At 45.4% G+C, this 19,115-nt stretch overlaps 3 protein-coding genes across 6 annotated transcripts in view; 2 read left to right on the plus strand and 1 right to left on the minus strand.

Annotated features, from left to right (window-relative positions):
• The window catches only part of ppfibp2b (PPFIA binding protein 2b), a 51,162-nt gene extending 38,452 nt beyond the window's left edge, over nt 1-12,710 (plus strand). For 3 of the 4 annotated variants that reach the window (XM_062563060.1, XM_062563061.1, XM_062563059.1), the window contains 12 exons: nt 871-1,021; nt 1,983-2,015; nt 3,094-3,229; nt 3,339-3,458; nt 3,838-3,988; nt 4,452-4,563; nt 4,645-4,733; nt 4,938-5,060; nt 6,040-6,165; nt 6,254-6,442; nt 7,337-7,522; nt 8,727-12,710. In XM_062563060.1, the coding sequence (XP_062419044.1) occupies nt 871-1,021; nt 1,983-2,015; nt 3,094-3,229; nt 3,339-3,458; nt 3,838-3,988; nt 4,452-4,563; nt 4,645-4,733; nt 4,938-5,060; nt 6,040-6,165; nt 6,254-6,442; nt 7,337-7,522; nt 8,727-8,894 (1,584 nt within the window). In that variant the 3' untranslated portion in view covers nt 8,895-12,710. The remainder of the gene's footprint in view (nt 1-870; nt 1,022-1,982; nt 2,016-3,093; nt 3,230-3,338; nt 3,459-3,837; nt 3,989-4,451; nt 4,564-4,644; nt 4,734-4,937; nt 5,061-6,039; nt 6,166-6,253; nt 6,443-7,336; nt 7,523-8,726) is intronic. The other variant, XM_062563058.1, reaches the window with a different exon arrangement.
• A 138-nt stretch (nt 12,711-12,848) lies between these two features.
• rep15 (RAB15 effector protein) lies at nt 12,849-14,944 on the plus strand. Its single transcript, XM_037451690.2, has 3 exons — nt 12,849-13,165; nt 13,396-13,690; nt 13,773-14,944. The coding sequence occupies exons 2-3, from the start codon at nt 13,439-13,441 to the stop codon at nt 14,316-14,318; spliced, it is 798 nt and encodes a 265-aa protein (XP_037307587.1). The 5' UTR covers nt 12,849-13,165; nt 13,396-13,438; the 3' UTR covers nt 14,319-14,944.
• Nucleotides 14,945-15,237: 293 nt separating this feature from the next.
• On the minus strand, nt 15,238-19,056 carry poglut3 (protein O-glucosyltransferase 3). Its single transcript, XM_037451688.2, has 6 exons — nt 18,586-19,056; nt 18,030-18,227; nt 17,641-17,924; nt 17,351-17,555; nt 16,575-16,771; nt 15,238-16,375 (listed from the first exon to the last, which is right to left on the minus strand). The coding sequence occupies exons 1-6, from the start codon at nt 18,821-18,823 to the stop codon at nt 15,935-15,937; spliced, it is 1,563 nt and encodes a 520-aa protein (XP_037307585.1). The 5' UTR covers nt 18,824-19,056; the 3' UTR covers nt 15,238-15,934.
• Nucleotides 19,057-19,115: the final 59 nt, after the last annotated feature.

Consider the following 19,115-nt stretch of genomic DNA (forward strand, 5'->3'; position numbering starts at 1 on the left):
GTCACGTCCTGCGAGATCCAACCCCAGCGGTGTGCCTAACAGTATTTGACAGGGCAATGAGTCACAATGTGCACACTGGTGTGTGCTTGTGTGTGTAGTTAAGGAACATCATCATGGAGTCATGTTACTGTAACCCTTTCACACAGAGAAAGAGGAGATTTCCTCTCTTAGACGTGTGAACTAGCAGAGCGTAGTCATGTTTATGACCCTGGTGGCATGGTGGCCACGCCACAGGGACTCCTGGGGTTCACTGGGGTTCACTGGGGTTCACTGGGGCTCGGCCAATGAGGCGCCAGGGTTGTGGCTTTTTTTCCCCCAACACTCTCAAATGGTATTCAGTGTTCACACTGAATGGCTGGTCTGAGGTCCGTGTGAGGTGTTCACATGCTCAACTCGTCCTTTATATAATCCAGTTATGGGAGGAAGCGTCTGCATCCATCCCTCACCTGGATGCATTTGGAATCTCACTAAATCCATATTTATAGTAAATTGTGTGGGCTGTTCAGTTCCAATAGATGCATACACACACACACACACACACACACACACACATGACACGCTGAGGGCCTGGACATTAAGGGGCTTCTGTCTGCTGGCTTTTGTCCTCTCATTGGACCACGGTCATGCTGACTCTGCTAAGATGCAGGTTGGTCAGAGTGTCTGTATGTGATGCAACGGAACCAGGTCATCATGAAAGGCACTGAGACGGGTCGGAACAGCAGAGGAAATGTGATATTCTTTGAAACGGATGAAACTCCTTGAGTCTCAAAGTGTCTTCCCCTGTCAGCTATGAATACATGAATTAGAATAACAGACATTTGAAAGAGTACACCAGAAATAAGGCAATGTTGTGTTTTTGATGACCTCCAGAATGCTGAGATGGAGGTGAGCAAGTACCAAACTTTACCGGGGAAACTGAAAGGTAAAAACAGCGAGCTGAGAGCCGAGCTGAAAGGAGACCGAGGGCGAGATGGACACTATTTATCTTCTGACCAGGACCAGGACCAGGACTACAGTCTCAGTGAGTCTCTTCTGCCTGGCACTCCCTACATCCCACTTACCTGTTTGAATAAAAGACATTGAAGTCCCCACTGTCAGTGGGACATTGGGCCTCATGCAAGGACAGTCTGTAAAAGCCCAGTTATTTAGGGACCTTAGACTTGTGGGTTTTATCACTTTTGCTATTTAGTTTTTCTTAATGCTTCTCATGCTCAGACTCAGACTACGGGGCCTTCAGCAGAGACCGGCACGAATGGCCACTGTGAGGCAGATGCAAATGTGATTCATTATTTAATTACACACATATAGATATATATTAGAGGAACACAGGCCACAGCAAACGATGTGGGGAGAATCATTTGAACTTGACACTCACACAGATGTTATGTCATTACAGGATGTACTGCTGCTCTCTGTAACTTCTCCCTCCCCCGCCTGGGATGACTTGTGTATATTTGAGTGTTTGTGATGCACTTGCTTATGTTACCCATCTCATTTTGCTTCTCCATGAAGCCATTCTACACATACAGTATGCGTACTGATGGGACGCGATGAGGTGAGACGTTCAGGGCTTTAGTCCAGAATCAGACGCCACAATCATCCACCCGGGCCTGGATGAACCAATTAGAATGTTAAAAGTCAAAGGTCACAAAGTATGACAACTTGGTATAGTTCAGGGAGTTTGTGGTAAGTAAATCTCACTGAGAATTGAGATGTTCTGGACTAAGACAATAATATTGCATCATATAGGGGATACATATTCTTGCAAGAGGCCCAGTGTTTATCTAATATCATTTTTTACTGCCGAAAGCACCACAACTACAGAGAATAGAAAAAACAAAGTGATGAACATGAACCATATCTGTTGAATAAAATCCTGAACTAAACTAACGTTGACTATTTTTGAACCATCTGCTCCCCTGTGTGTCCTTTCCCTCCCGTCTGCTTGGCTCTCCTTTTCTCTCTTTGTGCTGCGGGTGCAGTCCGGTGCAGGAGTGCCAGTGCCCCGGCTTTAGGTACTGTATGCACATTGAAACGCCCGTACCGACAACACACTTTCAGAGAGAAAGAGTTGTTGAGATGTTGGCAGTCTCATGAACAAAAAAAGAGCAGATCTTTTTTTCACTGAGCATCAAGCTACTCCGACGCTGCCATTGTCATGACTCCATGAAGCACTAAGGCGAGGTGGAGGCAGTGAGTGTAAACCCACAAACCTGACGTCCCCTCAGCGAGAACTCGTCTCCCCCGCAGTCTGAGGAGAGAGCAGGTCGAGCAGGTGCTCAGAGAAAGCAAAAGACTCGTATAGATAGAAGGGGTTTGTTTTAGCACCGCCTTGGTTAAACCCCCGCAGGAGGGAGTTGAGTTTTTTAGCCTCTGGTCAGGGCTCCGATGGGAGGATTCAGTTTAGGAAGAAGGAAAGAAAATGCTCGTTCCTCTTGTCCTGATGGCTCAGGTGACGCCCCAGCATGTACACACACACAGACCTGATCCTGTTTCAGCACCTACCTGTACATTTACATGTACACAAATGTGTGACTAATCCTGGCTTCTGCTTTGCTTCTGCTGGCTTTCTCATCACTAACCTCCTCTGACTCAGGATCTCCTGGCAAACATGACCTCTATGGCGTTGGTGGGTATTGTATCTCAACCAGTATGTAGGGTCCTTTTTGTGGCCCGGGGAGAATAAAACAACCTGGGAGAAATGGTTTGTGGTGTGAACGGCGTAGAAGAGAAGCCCAAGATGCTTCATGCATGATTGTATTTGTAAAGAATGACATGCTGCAGTTGTGTGTGCAGCATGTCATTCTTTCACAAATATGTGAAGCAGGAGCAACATATTGGGCAGGATCAGTATGACATAAACATGAAATGTTCATCTACTGACCCGATACTCCCAGTCTTAGTAAACAATGAGTATGAGCTCTAGTACTTTCCAGGAAGCTTTGTGCTGTTAACAATGGTGTTCACCTTGTGGCTTCCAATGAAATAACTACAGTGGCGGACCCTGCCACCCTGCCAGGCCAAAGAACTTATTGTGACTCCCGGCTCTACTTCCTGGAGTGTGAGTTCTACTTTCTTTGTGTTTCTGTGCAGGGCATCCAGAAAAACTGGAGGAGAGTCTTCCGTCGGACCAGTCACCCCTGTCTTCTGGAGTGGACTCTGGGCAGCAGTCTCCGGTCTCACCAGAGGACAGGAAGAGTCACAGAGGCATTAAGAAGTTGTGGGGAAAGTAAGAAGATTCATCTACAATATATGCATATGGAGTAGCAGTGTCCTCTGGCTCGGCCCTCACTCAGACACAGACTCTGAGGCTCATCCGTGTTTTACTTGTTCTGCAGGATCCGTCGCAGCCAGTCAGGCAGTCCGGCCCAAGTCCACGACCCCGAGCTGGCAGAGTTAAGGAGGGGGGGCTTCAGAGCCACAGCTGGACCGAGACTGGCCCGTCCAGGGAACACACGGTAGAAAAGTGTCACGAGACACCGTCCTTTCCACAGCCTTCATTATTGCTGCAGGTTTTTTTTATAACGTTACACATCGTTCCACCGTCCTACTAGGACTCACCTCCAAAAGCAACGTTTACAGGATTCTTTGAAATTAAAATGTGATATTCGATGAACACTTTTAACTGCTTTACCTGCAATAGCAACACAACCAAACCCAATCTTATGTGAGGCTGAATTTCCCATTTGACTAACGTGAATTATCCACTGCAGCCGCCTGGACTGTAGGAACAATGCAACATATCTTCTTTATATCTGTTAAATGTCTGGCAATGAAGTCTAGAGATATAAAGATGGCCTTGTAGTTTCAACGTCAGTCTCTTCTTCTCTGTTTCAGAGAGCTGAAGGGGCCTTTTTCTAAGTGGAGCACAGATCAGGTGTGTGGTTGGCTGGAGCAGATTGGACTGGGCCAGTATGCCATCCTTGCGTGCCACTGGGTCACTAGCGGTGAAACCCTGCTGTCGGCCACCCTGCAGGACCTGGAGAAGGTACACCGACACCCATTTCCCCTCCCTCTGCCCGTCAGTTCAGTTCTACCTGTCTGCTCGTTTTTTCTGTCTGTCCGTCTTTTGGGAGTTTAGCTACGCCTGTCTGTGCTCTTCAACCTGCGTGTTAGTTTCGCCTTCAACACTGCCATACTGTCCACCTCACACCTCCTCCCCCTCTGTCTTTCTCACCACAACCGTTGGACTATAATTATAAGTCTGATGAGGATAAGTCTCTGACGGTTCTGATCCAGGCCAAGACTTTTTTTAAATTTACAGTCCGATTAGCAACTCGACTTTAAAAGACTTGGTGTTTCACAAGTAGCCGGTTTACAAGCTAATTCACAACTAATTGAAAGCTAAATCCCCGTCAGCTGATAACGGTGCTTTGGCCATTAGCTCTAAATTTTAGTCATCTGCAAGTCTGGAGCTAGATGGAATAAGTGCTCTCTCACGGTGTCTACAGGAGCTGGCGATGAAGAACCCACTCCACAGGAAGAAGCTCCAGTTAGCCATCAAGGCGCTCAGCAGCGGGCGTCCAGAGAAGTCTGCAGAGCTCGACTACATCTGGGCCACTCGTACGCACGGAAAATCACCCGCTGAAAACCACGCGTTCTGAAGTTCCCCTGCATTAATACTGTGACATTTCTGTTCCAAAGGTTGGCTCGATGACATCGGACTCCCTCAATACAAGGACCAATTTAACGAAGGAAGGGTTGATGGGCAGATGCTGCGGTACCTCACTGTGGTGAGTTTGCAATGAAAGATCAAATGATTAGTGAAATAACAGCTGCTTTCATGGTATTCAACAAAAATAAAGTCACGCAGAGCTGCTTACCTCTCAGATAATGCATGAAGTTAAAACTCTTGTTTTCATAGTCCAAGTGAAACATCAAGAACTTCAATTCAAAGGGACGGTATTTTCACTTCCTCTTTGTTGCCACCATCTCAGAACGACCTGCTATTCCTCAAAGTGACCAGCCAGCTGCATCACCTCAGCATCAAGTGTGCCATTCATGTTCTCCATGTCAACAAGTTCAACTCCAACTGCCTCAAACGCAGGCCCAGCAACGAGGTAAGCAGCTGCGAGTCAAAGCAGAGCTCAGGTGCTGGTTCACATATCTGAGCAAAGTCCACCACCTACACGGGTGTCTGCTGTCTGTGGCTCGTGTACTCGCAGTATCTCTCTCCAGCTCTCTGTGCGCTCACTTAGTACTGATTGCACATTGTCTTTTCATACTTGCTTTGGAACTGTAAAGGACTGTTTCCCATGAAAAAAAGCCCTTTTGAATGAAAGGTAAATGACATTGATAGGCAGCAGTATTAGCTTTGATACCTTGCTTTAATACAGAGCTTTTACTTTTAGAAATACACTCTACCCTCTTTGCTTTAATTATAGGCCTTGTTGACATTATTGCTAACTATCGTATGCAGGTTTTACACATTCTAGATTTTAGATCTTTTTCTTTTTCAAATAAAATATCAATACTCATTTTTCAAAACACTTTTGCATGGTTTAAGCCTTAAACGATGTATTATGGTTCTGGTCGCTGCATCTCTGGCTGCATGCAGCTTTGTAAAACAGCCTTGTTGTTTTTCTAGCTTTGCTAATAAATCCGTTTCAAATTGTACTATTTAAACACGGCAACATGCTCCCCACAAACCAAACACACACGTTTACCCTGGACTTCAGTAAAGAAAAAATTAGTAGTCCATATTTGTTTAAAAGTTCTGCCTTCTGCATCCACTTTCCTCTTTTTGGAATCGCCAGGGGTGACACAGAAGGAAGACAGGTTGTCAATCATGCGTCATCACCGCATTTTCATGTGCACAGTTGACGTGCACAATTGCGTGCACTCTGAGAATAAATGGGCTTCAAAATAAAAGCAATGCAGTTTTAGTCCACCCATAAGATAATTAGAAAATATGTTTTATTTTCTACTTCATGTAATCTTTCGTGGGCCGGTCAGAATCGTCCCACGGGCCATTCAATGCCTACGTCTGGTTTAAGGAGTGCTTTCACGCCATGAATCCTGCACTATTTGGTTTTTCAGAACCAATTTACTCCCAGTGAGGTGGTGCAGTGGTCCAACCACCGGGTGATGGAGTGGCTTAGATCCGTGGATCTGGCAGAGTACGCACCAAACCTGAGGGGCAGCGGCGTGCACGGAGGGCTGCTGGTGAGTAAACACAATCACGCAGTGTGTGTGTGTGTGTGACAGAAACACTGAATCCTACAGCAAGTCGAATGTGTCTCTCCTCCTACAGATGCTGGAGCCTCGCTTCAACTCCGACACGCTGGCCATGCTGCTCAACATCCCCCCCCAGAAAACCCTGCTGAGACGCCACCTCACCACCAACTTCAACAACCTGGTGGGAGAACAGGCTCACCGGGAGAAGAGGGAGTACACTGAGGAAGCGGGTTACACCCCACTCAGCATCACAGCTAAAGTCAAGGTGAGTGGAACAGAGAGTACTTGATACTGCATTGATATAACACACGGATCTCTTGCTGCATGTGTGAGAAAAAGCACATTAAACCGAGGGGAAGCCTTGGTGTGTCAGCTCAATTTAAGCTCTGAGTCCTACAGTGTGTTTAAGCCTGTGAGAGCAGAATAAAGCCCCTCAGCGTTACCACCCAGCCAACAGCAGCGCCCTGCGCTTTAATCCCCTCATTGCTCCGCTGAGGGAGCAGCAATCCAGCGAGACACAATGCTGATGAGCCGTCCATGACCTGGTCACTTGGATCCTTCATTTCATCTCAATGGACAAATAGAACCTCGTGGGCTAAGTAGAGGGTGGAGATCAAAAACACAGAGAGTGTGCGTAAGGGTGTGTTTTTCTGTGTATCTCCTCCTGGAGGAAGCTCGCCACAGTACCAAGTGATATCCTACAGTGCTTGTGGCTAATATCACAGTGGCTTCAGTCAGCAAGAGGAAGCTTGGAGGAGCCATTCATACACCTGCTGTTGCCTGCCTCTCACGTGCACTGAATGCAACACTAAAGAAGAAGAATGGATTACTGACTGTATACACACAGAGTTTCGACCATCCAAGCAAATGTATATCAGGTCACGTGCTCTAGCTGGCCACCAATGTCTGTGGAGGGTTAATAATGAGCATTGTAGATGTTAAGTTTAACTGTGTACTGTGTGTGACAAAAAGTGTTCATTTGAGTACATTTAAAACTTAAAATACACTTTAAGCTGAGATGAAACGACCAGACAACCAAGTAATACAAACAGACATATCCAAATTCTCAAGTCAAAAAATCCTAAACACGTTAGATCGATGGGAAAGGTTCGCAGCCCCTTAGTGACTCATTTCCCTTTTCCGTGTTTTTTCATTGTAGCCCAAAAAGTTGGGCCTCTCTAACCTGACTCAGCTCCGGAGGAGGCGGGCGGATGAATCCACGGACTACGTCTGTCCAATCGAGTCGTCCTCGCCTCAGTCTGCAGTGAACGGGGGGCGGCCCTACTCCGGCTTCAGATGCCTGAGCCCGATCTTGGATAGAGAGCCCGAACGCTCCAGGGACCAGGTGGGGCGCGACCACAGCAGAGCAGACGCATCTCCGTTAGGACAGCTGTGACCTCAACATGTGTCCCATCAACCGCTGCCACTGCAACCGCTCTGCTTCCTTTGCTTGCGGCCCATAATGCCTCCGCCCATCCCCTCCTTGCTCCTCTAGAGCCCTGTGCCTTAGTGAAGAGATTCAGAGACACCATCAATCTGCACACAGATCTCGGTCTCTGACCTGTGCCATGATGGAGCGCATCATGAACACAGCTGAACTCTCTGACATCACTTCCCTCTGATCTATACACCAGTATATATTGATAAATCTGGCTGTGCAGTATTAAGCCATCACTCTAACACGTGTGCATCACCAGTAAAGGATTTTATATGTGTGAGTCTGTCATCCCACCATTTACCCCTTTAATACCCTTGTGCTAAGTGGTCGAGATGAACCTGTGCAATATTTGCATAATAATCATGGCAGGCTTTATTTAATATTTATGTCCTTGCACAGCTGATTATTAAACGGTAAGACGGTGGTCGTTTTCTACTGTTATTTTCATATTTGATGTAATAGTATTTTTATAGGAAAGAAAATCCTGCTCTGCTTAAGAAAGCTCACATGTGGTCATGTAAATGTATAAAGTTTTACTAAATAATTTAATAAACAACATCAGACAAAAGGGTGATTCCTTCTTTCTACACAAAAGGCAAAGAGGGGAGATTTCATTATCTATTCATTTATCTTGGATGTACACTATTAGGGATATATCCTTTCCTCAGGAAGCATTCAATACTTCCTGTGTTTCTCTTCTTAAATCACCACCACTCCTAGAGATGAAGAAAAACTCATTGACTTTAACCACTAACCTGCATTCAGCATTATCATCATCATCACCCTCATCCTCATGGCTGTTTATGACGCCAGCTTGCACACTGCGGACCAATCTGAGCCAAAATGGCTACTGACCATTACCATGGTAATCCTACTTGGAAGTGCATGTTTGAGATTGGCTCCGTCAGCATGAAGCTACAGGTACCAAACTGCCGCATTGTATAGTACACTCCTGTGTACTTGAAGAAATAGAAACCAATACATATAAGAGGTAAGTCATCATTGTTTCACAGGAAGTGTGTGTGTGTGTGTGTGTGTGTGTGTGTGTGTGTGTGTGTGTGTGTGTGTGTGTGTGTGTGTGCGTGTGTGTGTGTGTGTGTGTGTGTTGCAGAAGGCGATCACAAAGGGTACCATGTTGCAAATAGAAGCTCTCTCTGAAAGCATCAACAACCTCACAGTAAGCACACACACACACACAAACGCACCAGCTGCTGGTAATGACTCATGCAGCTCACTCACACACAAGATGCTCCTCATGCTTGTAACAGACTTCCAGTGACTCAGATGGAGAACTGTGGAGGGAGAAACCATTAAAACCAGTGACTTACTGTGACTGCCCGAGTAAAAGCTGCTATTTTCAATGTACAGTCAAACAACAAATTAGTAATGTTTACCTTGTTATTATTAACATTGTTACTACAAAATTAACAACAGACGTTGAACATTTTAAATAATAATTGGTTTGTTTTATGACAAAAAAGCTGCTTCTTGTCGCTGAGCTGGCCTGTAACTGGTTGTGCTGTGAGCGGTCATGTTGACATGTTATGTGTAGAATTTCAGAAAGAGCTGGTAACATTTTCTACAACTAATAATACCTATGTTGACACTGATAGTCTTTCTTATGGTTCTACATTCCAAATCAAGACCATACTTAAATCCACGTTGACTTGAAATAAAAAACTTGCTTGGTGTGTTTTTTTTGTTTGTGTTTTATAAAGCAAGGTGGAGGTCTTATCCGTTAATCCCCAGATCAACTAAAACGAATTGTGTAAACTGATCTCAGCTCAGTGCTGAACAACAACTCGTAAGCTATCTAACCCATTACCACTCCCATGATGCTTTGCTTCCAGTACCTGCTCAGCCGAGACGAGCTGCAGAAGGAGCTGAGGCGGTCTCAGGTGGATAGTTTGAAGGATAATGACCTGATTCTGTTGGCTCACTAATGCTGTCAACCCCTGATCCTCGAGACCTGGCCTAACACTGTGGGGTTGTTACATCCAGCTGCTCTCACCTCAGAGTCCCTCTGAAGTCACTCTGTGCCGGACTCAGGAGCACCAGTGGAAACAGTCATCATGTGCCACTAACAGAAATCTTTGTTTTCCTTTGTACAATAACTATACTGTTACTCATCAGCCCTTTGGGGTATTTATTTTACTGTTTCCTTTGTTTATCTATGCAATGTGCCCTCAAAAGATATCGCTGTTTACTGTGTATACTCTGCTGCTACGTGAATGGGAAGAATGGGGCATCATGACAAACATGTGATATGCAGAAAGGCTATGATATATTTGATGAAAAAATAAATGATCAAAGGTCACAGAGGGAGGTTCAGCCACATACATTGACATTTGTGTTGAGTTCCTCAGGAGGATCACATTGAAATGTAAAGATACCACCTTTGTGTGTTCACAAAACGCTATAGAGAAAGAAGATAATTCCTCTGGAATATGGTTGATGATGACCTGAATTCTCTTCAGCACTGTGTCCAGGGAAAGTGCATAGGTCAGTTTGAGTTACAGAATATTGGAGATATTTTTCAGCATTAAAAAAGTAGAAATGTATAACTTCTAATTAAACACCCATAGTAGTAGTGGCAGTTGTTGGGAACGGTGTAGGGGCTTGATAGCTAGCGTGAATTTACATCATTGACATCAAAAGAATTATTAATAGTCACTAAGAGAATTTACAAAATACAAAAATGTGTATCTGTGTGAGAAAAGGTAAAATGTGAGTGAAGGGGCTAGCTGGAAACTAACAACCACATGGCAGGCTAGCAGAGGTGTGGCTAGGAGCCTGTGTTTTTTCACCATGTGTGTTCCTTGCATGGTTAAACCTCTGTCTGTAGGTAAATCTATATGTGTGGAGGCACATGTGTGGTATCTGGTCATGTGTCCGCTGTGCCTCCTGCACGTTGCCCGCCGGCGGCATGTAAACACCGAGCAGCATGAATGAAGCGAACTCACGAGGGGAGTAAAAGGGTATGCAGGTATGGGTCTCTCCTCTCCAGCAGATGAAGTTGGTTGCTCAGTGAGCGCACGTTGGAGAGAAAGATGCCTGACAGCGGTGTGTGAGAACCAACGAGCCAAGAGACCGATCCATTGACAGGGTTCATAAAAGGAGAACATACATTTTACAATTACATTACATTTTCTGCTATATATTTGGGGGGGGACAGATTGGTATTTTCTCAATATAAAGAATGCGTGGTTACGTCCTTGCTCAATGATAAGGTTTGGTCTGAGACGTGTTGGGCTGGAGAGGACTCCTGACAGCAGGAAAGCCTGAATTGTTTGACAGAGTCAAACTGTAAAGATTGTTTGTTGGAGCTACTACAGTCTTTACCTTTCACCGACCAGAGTCGGCTCGCAGAGAAAAGGGTCCTGGAGACGGGTCCTATAATCGACGTGAGTCGATTTGGAAAAGAACGTTTTTAGAGAGGGAGTTTCTCACACATAGGTGCGAGGACCAGTTCCTTGGGAAGGTGTTATGTCCTGTAGCAGCAATGCATTCTATTGGTGCGTTTTCACCGAGCGGTACGGTACGGGTCGAGTCGGTACGGGTCGTGTCTGTTAACCATGATTTGGCGAGCGTTTCCACCGCCAACAGTACCCTTACTTGATAGGCATGGTGTATTCCAGAAAGTAGTGGTAACGTCACTTGATAGGTGTGGTATTGGACGGAAAGTAGATTGACGTAATTCGATCGCGCGAAAACTGAAAGCTAACCGCAAACAACAATGGAGGACATACAGCCGATCCTGTTCTTGCTTCTCAATATGTGGCTGTTAAAGTAAATGCTGCGCAGCGACATTGTTACGACAGTGTTGTAGTTTAAAAATGGCGCCTCGTGTGTTGTCTTTCCCCTTGCGGCACGCGCAAATGACGACACTCTTTCAACCAATCAACGTTCTACAGTGAGTCTAGCTCCACCCTTTAGTACCAAACAACTGTGCCAGGTACCCCAACCGAAGTGTACCCAAAAAGTGGTACGGTACGGTGCCGATTTTTGGTACTTTTCTCAACTTTTGGCAGTGGAGACACAAATAAAAGGGTACCGACCCGACCCGTACCGTACCGCTCGGTGGAAAGGCGCCATAATAGTCCGCCTGGGGTTGTATGCTATGCTGGGAACACAACACTGGTAATCAGATACCATTGAGCTGAGTTGGGGACGGTGCCACCATTACATAATCCGTTCACTGAAAACACCTACAAGTTCTTATCTTTCTTGCAAGGCTAAATGAATAAAAAGGCACTATCGCCATTTGTATCTTAAAAGTGATAGAATGACATCTTCTATCCTGAAACCCTCACATCGGCACAGGAAAAACTCACCCATAATGGAAAAGGGGAAGCAGAGTCTGTGAGAGATGCACATATTGACTCGAATAGCTGGGTCAAGTATCAGTCATAATTGGACGATCAGGTGTCAGATACTATTATTAAGTTCAGCACATTTACATCTTTGTATTTGTTACATTTCATTTTACAGTGTTAACAAAACACCGTGTTAACAAATTTGGGTCAAGCCTAATGTTCCCTTACACATCAGGGTGATACCAGTCACTTCCACATCGTGAGACACACAGCTTATTAATAAACAATAGTATCTGTAAACAGTATAACTCTGGGTACTGAAAAAGGTCTGTAAGTCCCTACTGTGATGTGGAAGGGGTAATTTGTCGCGATGAGGACACAGAGAATTCTCACTCATCGGCAGCTGTTTCCACTGACAAAGGTCCGATGAACTGAACACTCACACAACATCAGCGAGACACTGAGGGAAACTTACTGGTGAACACAGTGGAGTACGTAGCAGCTAAAGAGATACACGTTTTCTATGGAGATGGGGTTAAAAGGATGATATATCAGTTATAAAAACTGCAATAGTGTTGATTATAGTCAGCAGAGCTTTTAAGACTCCGGGCACTTAGTGATGCACAAAGCCCCCTGTTTCAGTATGTTATCTTTCAGCTTCATATTTACAGGCTGGAGAAGAAGCTTTTTGAGTTGCCTTGATGCATGACTTGTACATCTGTCAATTCTGTCTTCTACTTGCAAGTATCATTTAATAAATGTATTGTTTAATGATTTTACACCGGTGTCGAGTAACTATGTGTTAAAAAAGAAATGGAAATGTTGGTCAATGTATCGTTACTGTGTTTAGTAAAACTCTTGAACTAGGCACAAAAGAAATGTTTCAACATTATAAAATGATGACAATATTTGTTCAGGTATCAGCACAAATAATGCATCATTTCACCCTGTTTCTGTGCAATTCCTTTTGAAAAGTTATGATCAAACCCTTCAGGCAGATCCCAGTCAACTGGTAAGATGAGTCTTTTGTTGACTTACCTAAAATGTGACAAGTTACATACACCACACCCATGCTAACGCTGTTGGCAAGAACCCCGGGATAGTTCACTTTTTTCAACTGAGAATTCTGTTCACGTCAGGAGACGGAAGACTGAGCCTCACATACGGCACCATACACACCTGTGCATCTCAGCAGGGCAGCTTTGGATCTGCAGAAACCTCCAGACACATCCTGGTGAGTGCCTTTAATCAATTTAGATAGCCAACATGTTACTCCCACTGTATTTGTGCATTGCATACTGTAGGTGGACAGAAGTAGAAAGAGTACAGTAGTACAGGAGTGGCCGATTTATAATAAACCACACAAATAGACAACCATGTATTTAACATTAAATAAAAGACAATATGGTAGGACAGCATAAATACAGATGTACCTCAAAATTCCTTTACCAATAATCTTTCCAGTGTACTCAGGAGACTGATCCCTGATATCCATTATCAGTCCACGATGGGCCAGGCCATGAGCAGACCCTACTCTAACCCCTTCCAGAACTCCTCTTTTAAGCGCCCGTCCAATGACCAGAACAAGTCCCTTCAACCGAGCATCTTCGCCACACTGAAGCCCTCCGTTGCTAAATCCAACAATTCCATGCCTCTTTTCAACGACTGCATCACTGCTGCCTCATCCAGAACTCAAGAGTACCTCCTTTTCAAAGACCCAGAGGATAAGTTCCACCCAAGCCCTGAGGTGCTCACCCAGGTTGGTTACTTTTACAGTACCTCCGTCATAAGAATTCCATAAGAACTCTTTTTGGTAGTCTTTAAAACTTGTCTTCCAACAGGTCTTCCTGATGACATACATCTCTCAGAGTGTAAGCCTAAACATCACAGACACCTTCAACTGCACGGCCATGACGCCCGAGCAGCGCATCCTCCTGGGGGCCGACTGGGTCTGGGCCATGCTGGAGAAGCCCACCAAGAACCCTCAGATCCAGATCGCTGTGCAGGTCCTACACCTGCACGACAGGGAGGAAGCCCAGGAGGATGGAATCCCCACAGAGGCCCGCAGCGAGTCAGTCCAGATCGCCCAGAAGGAGTCCAGCAACAAGACCATGTACGAGAAGATGGTGGACTTCTGCACCTCCATCGGCAAGGACTGCTATGCCCTCTTCTTGTTCTTTGGGAAGAAAAGTGACAAGGGCAATATCTATGGCGTCCTCAGCAACAACTTTGAGGCCGCTATTGGGAAGTGTGACCAGATTGACAGAGATTTTATTGAGAACTTCTTCAAAGGCTCAAGGTATCTCTATACGCCTTCAGGAATGATGCAGGCCATTGTCACCAAGAAAGAGGGAGACTCTCTCACTCTCATGATTAAATTTAGCTGAGTCAGAGGGACTCTCTGGAGGTACCAATAACTTAATTTATCAATTAACTGTATGTTTTTGGGGGTTTTTTGGGGCCATATCTGGAGGAACAACCTGACATTATAAGATGTAGTGTTTAAATTACAAGAGAAGGTTGTGTTATTTTCTTCCAGGTGTTTATTTCAACTGCGGTGCATCAAACAGTTGGACTCAAACTCCCAGGTGTTCTATTTGCTGATTAACAGCAACATTTTCAAAAAACGTTGCATTGAAGACAAGGAGGACTTTTGGTGTGTACTTCTACTTTAAACTAGTCTGCGTGAATTGTTGTTTTCTTTCCATTTATATTGTATATTATTGCATTATTGTAGGTGCGTTAAAGCATTTGTGTGACTAAGTGTGTGGCGTATCTGCATTAGCTAACGTAATTGAACAGCTGATGTTTAACCTTTTACTGACATACGGCATTTAGAGTCAATTCTGAAAGGATGAAGATATTAATAACAAATCTTTAAAAATATACACTATTAGAACTTGTTTGTAATGACTTCTTAAACATGAAATAAATGTCTAAAAATGGTGGATGAATTGGAAAATAGTGTAGTGTAAATGTATGTTATTATATATATATATTAATATATACACATTAAACTGCAATTTGAGCGTTATCATTTCTTTACTTATAACATGTTAGTGCCTTTTCGTTACACTCTTGTACAAGGTAAGCGGCCTATTTAAACCAATCCCGATTCTTCATATGCTGACATTCCTCCTACAGGGGGAGCAGCCTCCCCTGTGGAGGAGGTGAATGTGTAGAAACTGAGGTCTCATGGTGTTTTATAGTGTGAGACCTTTCCAGAAACTATGAAAAATACAATCTATTTCAGATTTATTTATTTTAAAAAAAACACTACATACAAATATCCAAAACAAAGGCAAGTTTACAAAAAATGTAATTTAATATTTGGTTTCTTGAATTATTGACCAGGCCACACTAGAGACACAGTATAAAAACAAGAGCAGCGTTCTTATGTTAAGACCGACCAATTTCTTGCAGGCTGGTATGACACGGCAGAGGAATTCCTAGTTTAAAGGGACAGTGTGAAGGATTATTTATTGACATCCAGATCCAACAGATTCCAACCAAGTGAAAACCCATTGGCTCACGCTTCACAGGACGGCGGTAACGAAAGCCGACAACGAAGAACCCGAGGAACCTGCTAAGCTCCTACTTTAGGAAGTCTGAAGGCTGCTTGTGTTAGCGCTCAGGTAACGTAGCCCCTCCATGTTTATCCGTTCTGGGCTACCATAGAAACATGGCAGACTCCGTAAACAGGACACTTTTTTCCAAGTTGATCTGAAGGGCTTGTAAAAAGTAATGAAAACATAAAGGTTCTCACTGTCAGGTTATTATACACTTAACATAACACAAGTACACTCAATTACCATTTAAACGATTCAAAAGTGCTGTGCTATCTAATCTAAAAGGCACAAATCAGAATTGTTATACTTGTTTCAAACTGAAATTCACATTTTCTTGCGAGGAGCAGGAACATTCAGTTCAGCTTATTTCTTTATGAGCCATGAAGGCCTCAGAGACGGAATGGCATATAAGTAGAGCCTGAAGGCCGGTCCCTTCATAGTTCATCCTTCTTACTAGCTTCTCCTTTGGGGATCCTACGCTCACATGTGCACATGGCTGAGTGGTCGTCGGGCTGAGGCACCAGCTCCATGTCGGCGTGCCGCGTGGGCTGCCCGACCTGCCGCTCAGAGTACATGTGCATCACTGTGTAGTAGTAACAGTACAGTCTGCTGGGCTGCAGCAGCTCGCGGACTGCTGTCTGACCGGCTCTGGCCATCTTTTGTGCTTCGGCGTCGTGGTCTTTGGCCCATTGGATTTTTTCCAGAAGGTCCGACAGGTTTCTCCGGACAGACAGGTAGTGAGTGCCTGCTTTCAGGTGGCCGTAGAAATATTCATAATACGGCGAGTCCTGCTTCAGAACCAGACTGTTTCCCAGCATGAGGTAAGGAAACCGATATGCCGCCACGGTTCCATCCACATTCACCTGGTACTTGTACTGAAAGAGTTAAACCATTTTCAACATCCAGCGATTCTAAAATTGAGTGGATTTCTTTTATTGTGCATTCATATCTCAAGGCCACAAGAAGATATACACAATAATTTAAATATAAATTTATATAACAGTTAGTATTATCGTCCACTTAGTTAATTGAGCCAATTAACCAACATAAACCACACACTGTGGCTCTCCTTACCTTGAAGAAGTCAAAGAAGCCAACCAGCGGCGCTTTGCCCACTTGTTTCTCCCGGTCTCTGAAGAAAAACCAGCCTGTGATGCCCGCGTCCAGCAGCTCGGGGTTCGCCTTGGACAGAGAGACCAGGTAAAGACGCTCCTCTCTGCTGTCCCTGCCGCGGAAGAATGCCCGGTCCGTTTTGTTGGTCCACGGAGGCCCTGGAACAAATGAAAGGAAGTGTCACGATGTAAGGTGCATAGCATTTTATGATCAACTACATATGGGTCGATAACAAGGAAAGCTAAACTGATCCAGTGTGCAGGTCAAAATATCTATGGAATGTAATTCCATAGTTTAAGTCAGGGCTGAATTTGTGCACAGGACACATTAGTGTCTCATAAGCGTTCAACCTCTTTCCACATCCTTTGGTCTCTATGTGACCTCAGTGTGGACTGTAGCCCCAAATCACACTGAACTTCATCTACGAATGTACATACACTAAAAGCTGATTTCTTTAGCCATGAGAGGTACCTGCAGAGAACAGACCCAGACTCCTCCAAGCCAGTCCCCAAACCCCAATCGGTTTGGAGACTCATCCTCAATCTATTCATCACGTTACCAGAATACGCCAGTCGTTCGTCGACCACGTCCCGGAAAGGAGCGATTAACAGAACAGAAACACCCAAAAGACAGAAACGCGATCCCAAGAGGATGTCAAATCGCATTTTCAACATGAATAACCACTATTGCAGAGACAGTTTAAATCAATTCTGTGGATTAGGGAGCTTGTGTGTTACCTGCGTTTCCCTGGACGGACAGCAGGTCATTGGTGACACCTCTCATGGTCTCCAGGGTGGAGTGTGTGACCTCATAGGTTGGAAGGACAATGTCCCGCGTGTCGTCAGAGCCACACCACGACAAGACCGGCACAGCGTCCACCTTCCTCATCTCCAACGGCCAGTCGCCAACGTTGATGTAGAACTCGACGTCAGGCACTCGGACCTTCATTAAAGATCCCAGATAAAGACTGAAATGAGGCACGTGCGTTAAGATATTTCAGATTTCAGTATCACTTCTGCAACCGTACCTTCCTGGTGAGAGATAGCAGCATTTCATCAGAGAACATCTTGAAGTCGGTGTATTTCCCTAGCGTGCGGCGGTACAACTGGTTGTTGATGATGGCGTAGTGGATGAGGCCTCCTCTGTTGGCGAAGCGCTGAGGCACTTCCTCTCGGAGTCGCCACAGGTCGATCTTCGGAAAGGCTTCAAAGTCTGCGGCGGCCCGAGCTTCCTCTGCGGGACACCGCATGGCGCTCTGCCAGACGGAAGGCGAGGGCTCTGGACAGTCGCAGTACTCGTGGTAGACTGGACCTGAGCGTTAAGACACCCCGCTCAGCAGTTAGACGAAGGGGACGGAGACGCCACCTGTCCCACCTTTCCTGCATTGTTTCTCTCGGTGCAAGGCTAAACACCAACCTCGGATGGAGTAGGGCGACTTGGCCACAGCAGCGTCTTGGTGGAGGACTTCCAACCTGAGGCCCTTCAGCACGGTGCCGTAGAGACGGTACCTCACCAGGAAGGACCCGTCCCCCCGGTCCAGAGGTGGGGGGACGTGGATACGGATGTGCTCCTTCGGGTCCAGCGGACTTATTTTCACCTGAAAGGTGTCTTTACCTGAGCAACACACGGGCAGAAGATGTCAGTGAGCGAGCCCCCGTGGTTGTCTTTTGTTGTTAGCTGAGCAAAGACCCCCACTGATCTCCTCAAACGAGCACTACGAGCAGGATCCGTGGGACATGTTGGGTTACTACACCGTGGGGGGCTCATTCATCACGTCGCGCCGATAAGAACTCGATTTACACCCTTGTTGGACGTGGTTTAGGTTTAGTGATGGCTTACATCACAAAATACTTTTTTTAAAGAAGTATACACGAGGAAATGAGCTAGCTTAGCCACTTTGGAGCATCCGCCCCAGCGTCTACGTGACCACACGTCTGACACCCGGACTGCCCGGGGTATGTGCTCGATTTACCTGGAGACAGAGTCAGGTTTGCTCCGTCGGAACCGACTGCCTGGATGAAGAAGTAGCGGACAGGTAGCACCACGGCGGGGCTCAGCCCGGGACCCCAGATGAGACATCTCTCCGAGCTGATTCCTCCGCACTCACATACCGGGGAGTTTACGCTGAGTATGACCACCAAAACGATACAACTAATAATGAAACCACCCCGAGAAGGCGTCACTAAGTCTGTGCTGCGCTCACACACCATGGTCCTACAACTGCGAGCAGTTACCTTACCGCGCAAATAAATTAAATATTGACTTTAAAGTTTTGATAAAAACTCCTACGGCGACATGATGGTGAAGACACGCCCACACTGTGGTGATGCCTTCGCTGGATGTGGGAAATGTGAGCTTCAGTCCTCCCCTGTTGTGTTGAGAAGCACCACAAGCCTCACTCATTTGTTGTGAAGCATTGCACCACAGTGGTTGACCTAATGACCTCACACAGAAATAGATATTTTAGATTCATCATTTACCATACACATATCAAACAATATG

This window comes from Pungitius pungitius, chromosome 6 (genome assembly GCF_949316345.1).
Source record: "Pungitius pungitius chromosome 6, fPunPun2.1, whole genome shotgun sequence".
Lineage (NCBI taxonomy): Eukaryota > Metazoa > Chordata > Actinopteri > Perciformes > Gasterosteidae > Pungitius > Pungitius pungitius.